General features: G+C 45.4%; 1 protein-coding gene across 4 annotated transcripts in view; it reads right to left on the bottom strand.

Annotated features, from left to right (window-relative positions):
- Positions 1-7,166, bottom strand: part of RTN1 (reticulon 1) — a 349,959-nt gene that overhangs the window by 25,248 nt on the left and 317,545 nt on the right. The window contains exon 1 of one of the 4 annotated variants that reach the window (XM_019518391.1): positions 5,461-5,823. The exons of 2 other annotated variants lie outside the window; for them this stretch is intronic. In XM_019518391.1, the coding sequence (XP_019373936.1) occupies positions 5,461-5,515 (55 nt within the window). In that variant the 5' untranslated portion in view covers positions 5,516-5,823. Of the gene's footprint in view, positions 1-5,454; positions 5,824-7,166 lie in introns of those variants that run through there. One more of the 4 variants, XM_019518390.1, reaches the window with a different exon arrangement.

Raw genomic sequence — 7,166 nt, 5'->3', positions numbered from 1 at the left:
CCACAATTCAAAAAGGATGTGGAGAAGCTTGAGAGAGTCCAGAGAAGAGCCACGCGCATGATCAGAGGTTAGGAAAACAGACCTTACGATGACAGGCTGAGAACCATGGGCCTCTTTAGCCTGGAAAAGTGCAGGCTCAGGGGTGATCTGATGGCCACCTATAACTTTATCAGGGGTGACCACCAGGATCTGGGGGAACGTTTGTTCACCAGAGTGCCCCAAGGGATGATGAGGTCGAATGGCCATAAACTACTACAAGACCGTTTCAGGCTGGACATAAGGAAGAATTTCTTTACTGTCCGAGCCCCCAAGGTCTGGAACAGCCTGCCATCAGAGGTGGTTCAAGCACCCACATTGAACACCTTCAAGAGTAAATTGGATGCTTATCTTACTGGGATCCTATGACCCCAGCTGACTTCCTGCCCTTTGGGTGTGGGGCTGGACTCGATGATCTTCCGAGGTCCCTTCCAACCCTAATGTCTATGAAATCTATGAAATCTTTAACATGCCCTTTCATATTCCTGGATAAAGTGCCCACCTCTAAGCCATGCTCATAGCACACGGACCTAAACCTGCCCAGCTGGGTGAACCAGAAAACTCAGCCCCTTCCTCATCAGCACTACCACGCAGACAGTCCATGTGCACTACTTGGACGGGCAGTGATAGGCAAGGAGGTGGCTCAGGCATAGCACAGAAAGCCCATTTCCTAGGACCAGTGGATTTTGTTTTCACGAAACTAGCACTTTTGTATGTCAAATGACTGACATGTTTTATGTTTATTGGTGGTATAAAAATGTGACTTTGACTGAATCAAAATTAAAGTGAGGTTTTTTTTCCCCCCTTACCCTTTCTGCTTCCCCCTCCCCACCTTTTTCACCAGGGGATGGGAAAGACCCCCCCCAATGCTTTGTCTTGATTCAAGCAAATGGGACATTTCTTGTTTGCTTGTTTTGTTCCAATAAAAATTGATAAATTTCAGCTGAAAACACAAAATTAAGAGAAAATGAAACTTTCTGCTTCCTTGGAAAAGGCACATGGATAATACTTGATGAGTCCTGTTATTCCTAATGCCCTGCAAAGGCAGCTTGTAGGAAGCCTGTAGCCAAGAGGAGCGGGCAGGTTCCTGCTACGTCAGAACAGGCTGAATGGACAGCGCCCGTCTGAGGAAGTAGGTAGCAGCCTCGGAGAGCTGTTGGTACAGCTATCTGGAGTGTCAATGAGGTGAGCAGCCTGCAGACTAGTGCTGGGACCAGGCTGAAGCCCACTTGTAAAGGGGAAAAGGGTAAAACAAGGGAGAGGTAGCAATAAGGTCTGTGTTTTAAATAAAATTTGGATGACCAAATACTTAGGACCCTCTCAGTGACTTTGCATCTGTATAAATCTACAGCAACAATCTTCCACTGAGGTCAACAGAGATGAGCCTGTAAAGTATGATTTCTAAACAGGACTCCAACATAATATATTCACAAGTGTAGCTCTTAAAAAACCACAATTAGGCACATGCATCAGGTCACCCAGCACCCGCTGACTCAATTTGCAGGTAAAATGTCTAAAAATGTCCAAAGTCTCAGTCTGCTCATACAAACGTAAGCTGTTCCAGCAGGTTCCTTGCATGTTAAACAGCCTGCAATAAACAATTTGCATCTCCCTCTGCCATCTCCACCGTGCTTCCCTCTACTTTGTGCTAATTATGAAAACCAGCAAGCCATTGAGAGGCAACAGTCTAATTTAGGGAGTATACACTACCTCCTCCTGATTTTCATGAGGTCAGCCATATCATTTTTGTAACAAAGAACACGTGAAATCAGAAGATTCTTTTTTTTTTTGTCCTGGTCTCTAAAAATCTTGGCAACTTTATTTATTTTATAGGACATCACCCGTGACATCAGAAGCTACACTGTCCATTGGGATAGAGCCTAGGGATGTGCTACAGAAGTCAAGGCAACTAAATGGATCTATGCCAGCTGGTCACCTGGCACTGAAGAACTCTATTGACCACTTTATACCAGCTGAGATTTGAGCCCACAATTTTTGCTGAAGTTGGGTGTCACTTCCTCTTCTTGTGTCCTGTCTGAGATTGTTGATGACAGGTATTTAGCAGAATTTGCAAATTGGCTAGAATCTGACAGGGCCATGACGTTAGCACTTCTGCTGTGGTTATTATATACCTGAAAAAGTGGAAAGGACTAGGAATACCAACAGAAAGATATTACCATTTTATGACACTGGCCCAAAGTTGTTAACAAGATTACCTTTTAATGACAAAGAATATTATTACTGGTGAATATTCCTACCGGTGCTAAATGCAGAGAATATATATTCCCATGGAGAAATGTTTCATGCCACATTAAAGCCAGTTTGTATGTTAACTGAGAAAGTATGAGGATGCTCAGAAGAGCTGCCAGCGCAAACCCTGCTCCTGACCATATTCCAGTAAAGCAACAGGTAGCTGGGCATCAAGGACTCCAGTGTTTCCAGTCAACACTGGCACCTGGCTTTTGCAACACTGGTATATACCATAAGCATGGCTTTGAAGGGGTCCTAGGGGGTTGTTCCACAGCCCTGTGAAATGCCAGGTAGCCTGATTTACCAAACCATGTATCTCAGCTGGTAGGAGCTGCATCTTGTGTCTTCAAGCTGCTCCCAAAAGCTCAGCCTCTGAAACTCATGCTTTGGGCATGAGCTCAGAGCACTGCACAATGGGTGTGTGACATCATCCCTGAAGTACTACATTCTGCAGTGGATTTTGGGTGGATATTAATGCATGGAGGCCCGTGTTAGCTGGCGTGACCAGCAGAAATGTACCTCTGCACACTCGTGCATAATGGCTAGTTTGATCCCAGCCCATACAATGCCTTCCACTGGTGAAGGCGTAAATGAAATAAGTTGGTTGTCATTCACCAAACTCTGCAGAGATATTTTTAAGGGAGAGCATGCCCAGGCAGGGGAGGATGACACTTCTGTTCTCCCATAGGATTATATCATAGCCTGTCATTGACACAATCATGTCACACATGCAATATAGTTAGGTGTGAACACCCCACAATATGTCTGAACACTTCACACTGGTATAATATCGACTGTATCTTCATTACCACAAAGAATATTGACAGAAGGTATAAAGATCCATCTTGCATGCTTTGCTATTCTTCAAAAGAAACAATTCCCTTTCAGGCCACCTACCCCAATATGTTACTAGGATTAGGCATACTGTAGCCCCAGTCTTTCATTGTACTTAATTGCATGGCTGAATTTCTACTACATTTCAATTTGTGCTAATCCCAACCTCATATTTCCATAATATAGTATATTCTGACTGCAATTATTTGCTATGGCTCTTCTCTTTATCTGTTGTTTCCTTAGCTTAATTAGAAGTTATCGGAGATGAAGCAATGATGATGCGGACAATTAATGAAGCTGGAAATTTTGTACAATTTCCGCAGAATAGGTATTTTGTGCTGACACAATGTCTACAATGACCATATTAAAAAAAAAAGAAGTGCTTGCTTCTTTTTTCTTCTCCTTCTTTTTTTGGGGGCTTACCCTTCTGCACCACACAGTGCATCTGGGATTGATCAAATGGATTTTACTGACATTGCCAATGTCTCTTGATGCTTTGTGCTTTCCCTGTTTCACTGCAGATGCTTCATTTTTAAGCATAAAAAGAGAAAGGAAAAAGATAAACAAACAATGGCAATGATTTATCCCAATGCATTTGTTTCTAGTCCATGTGATCCATATTGTCATTCACATTTTAAGCCTTTAGATTTCAAAGGGGAGTACACCTAAAGATTGATACCACCATATTATTAACTATTCAGCAAAAATAGCATGCCCTGTGGCCCTATCTTTTTTAATTAATTCTTTTTTTTCTTTTTTTGTGACAAAGATGAAAAAAGAATCCAATCTGGGCATCAGTCAAGGTGAATTTGAGAACTTGACTCAGCAAATCTATCATTTTTACAAGAACAAGCAGCATTTTAACAGCCAGTCTCTCTAACAAGATATGGAACAAAAAGAAGAACTGAATGGCATTTTGTATGCAGAATTCAATTTAAAATACATGCACCTTGGTGGTGAGCTCTCACACAAACACACACATTTTTCTGAAGCCTGCTCCTTGATTGTCTCAGGTGAAGTGTCATCTCCTAGAGGCTCATACTAACAGGTGCATCTGTTTACTTTTTAGCTATTTCTCCTTATGCTCAGGGTAGAGAGAAGAATAATGTACAGAACGGCAAATTTCAAAAACATCGGCAGCAACCCCCAGAAGAAAATCGGTATCCCCATTCCCACCTACCTGCCCCTGAAAATATACATGTTCAGCACGGTTTTCTGCCTCTTGCTACAATGCACACTGTGCAATTGATGGTATGAAATCAGAATGAGCTGCAGGCCTTTTAATCAGTTGTCACGGGTGTAATCTCTCTCTTAGGGACCTTAAGGAGGACATTTCCCATGTGCAACCCCGGGCTCCAAGTAAACAGGTACCTTCCTGTTATGACAGTCGTTGCACAATTAAAAAGAAAGAACACAAAACCTGCCTGATACCCACACAAGCTTATGAACCTGGCTCCATCCTGTAATCTGCTCGACAAGCAGTGTTACACGGCCAGCCCTTTACCACAACAAAGGAGGGGTGCTGGCTGGGAAGTGTGAAGCTGAATAAAAATGGCTGAAAAGCTGTCTAAGGCAAGCTAGGAGGTAGCCGGCCACACCCAGCGCTAATATGGACCGTCTCAAAATAAATCTGTTATAACACAAGGTAGGCTCTATTGTTCTCTACACTTGCTCAACAGAGGAGCAAAACATCAGAATACATAGCTTTTTTTTTCCCTACAGCAAGCAGAGGGCTAAAAACAATCAGGGACCAGTTTCAAGGCTGGAACCCAGCAAACTGGAAAGTGCATGGCGATGCCACAGCACGCTCAGTGTTATTACAGATAATGCCTAACCTACATTTTCTTTGTGTTGACAGTAGCCCCCGGTCTCACTGTGGGTGTGCCCCAGCAGAAAAGATGCGCTGGAGCTCCAAAAGGTGACTGTTGCACACCCTCCCGAGCCCAAAGAGACCCAAATTCACAAGGGCTGACCTCTCCTAAAGCCCGAGAGACATGAAATCATGCCGGCTATCGGGGAGTCAGGGGATGGGAAAAGGCAGCATGCGGAGGGATGGGTGTTTGGTGAGAGGAGCTGCAGGCAGAGGAGGAAGGTGCTGTATTCAGTGCAAGATGAAGCAGCTGAAAACTGGAGACAGCAAACAAATCCACAGACCCTGAATGAAGTTATTTCCTAAAATCCCCTCAAGGAAAATCTTCTGGGGGAAGGGGGGTGGAATAAAAAAACAAAACATTCAAAGGCCCACAGGTGAACAATGCAAAAATGGATGGTTCCTGCCTTGGGTTTCCCTCTCTCCCTTATTCTAGGCATGCAACACTAGCAGAGATATAATACCCTGACATTTCCAGTTGCTCCACAGGCAGTCCATCTTGGTGGAATCGGCGCTGGCTTGCATCTTGCGGGGGTTAGCAATCGCTGGCCCTTTCTTCGGAGGCACTGTACGATCACTTAGGCATTCCCGAGCATGAATAGCTTAGTGGGTATCACTGCTGCTTCCTTGCGCTGGCTACAGACTGATGCTGTAAGCAGAACAGGCGGAGGGGGGAGGGCATATTGTAAACGCTGCGGTCTCCACTGCAGCAAATCAGCACCGGGATGTGGCTGCCCTATGGAGCAGGCTCCTTTGAAAAGGGGCTGCGGTTGCCTTTCAAATCCAAAGTACTGTATTCACTTGGCAGCTCAGCCCCCGTTCCGCCGCCGAAATGGTTAACTGCATCTGACAGCGGAGAAACACAAACAAATTGGGTGTGGGTGGGAGCGGGGGGAGGGAAGGGCGCTGCTCCCTAGGTTTTTTTATTCGCTGGTGACTATTCGTGTTCCAGAAATTTCCTGAGAAACGCCGCGTTTGCTTCGGCTTTCCAGTGGGCCAAATCCTCCCCTCGCTCGTTCCCAGCAATTCCCGGCTCCCTCCGGGCACGGCAGGGCTGGGGAGATTAGCTGAGCTGCTCAGGATGAACCCTGGGGCAGAGTCCAGTGCAAGGGAGCCACCGCGTCTTCGGCTTGTTTGTCTCATCCTGGTCGCCGAGCCCAGGCTTTGCACAAGGCCGTGCAGCCGGGGGTCAAACACCACCGAGAAATGGACAGCAATCCTCCCCTTGGGTACAGGAGTGAGCAGGGTTTCACACCCAAACACCCAAGCCCTTGTACTACAGGTGTGCGCCCAGACACGCGCGCGCACACCCAAAACGGGGACAGAGTGGCGAATGTGTCCCACGAGAAGACCTAAGAGAGGGGGTTAGGAACGGCAGTGGTGAAGTCTCGGCGAGTTAGTTCTTAAATCGTCACCGTATAACGCATGGCCCCACGGCGATTCATAGATTCACAGACAGTAGGGCTGGAAGGGACCTCCAAGATCATTAAGCTGTAAGAGTTGAAGTTTCTGGGGCAGGCGTGTGAGACGGGGTGGTCTCAGCACAAGGCCGGGACACCGGGATTTCTGGGTCCTCCTCCCGGCTCTGCAACGGACTTTCTCTTAGGCCAGGCTTTCTTTCTCTGCTAAAATCCCTCCATCAGAAACTGCTTCTCAGTTTTCCTGACAGAGCTGTCATGAATAAGTTAAGAAAGGTTTGTGAGGTGCTATATAGTTAACCAGTACTGGTATCAAGGATACTTGCTAGTTGCGCAGTGCTCTGCCCTTTCACACCACTGTTCACGTATAAATCATCCAAGCATGTCACGATATGTAAAATTGTGCCCATTTCACTGATGGGGAACCCAGGACATGAAAATCCATAAATCAAACATGAAATGATGCTTAGCAGATCAAGCAGAATTCAGGAATACCCACCCAGCTCCCAGGCTTGCATTAGACATCATATTCAATATTTTTTTTCATACTTTATACCTGCACATTAAACTTAATCTCATTTACTAGCTAAATATATAGTGAAAACTAAATTCTCCCCTTTTCACTGTGGTTTTGGGAAGCTACCAGTGAATCTAATTGCAACAAACCTTTGGGCTGTGGGTGGGCACAATGACTAGGTAAGTCTCACACACATTCACAGCCATGGAGAAATAAGATTGAAACCCTTGTTTTTTCTTTC

Source organism: Gavialis gangeticus, unplaced genomic scaffold, assembly GCF_001723915.1.
Source record: "Gavialis gangeticus isolate Ggan-Ray unplaced genomic scaffold, GavGan_comp1, whole genome shotgun sequence".
Classification (NCBI taxonomy): Eukaryota; Metazoa; Chordata; order Crocodylia; family Gavialidae; genus Gavialis; species Gavialis gangeticus.
This window is presented reverse-complemented; position numbering and strand designations above follow the sequence as displayed.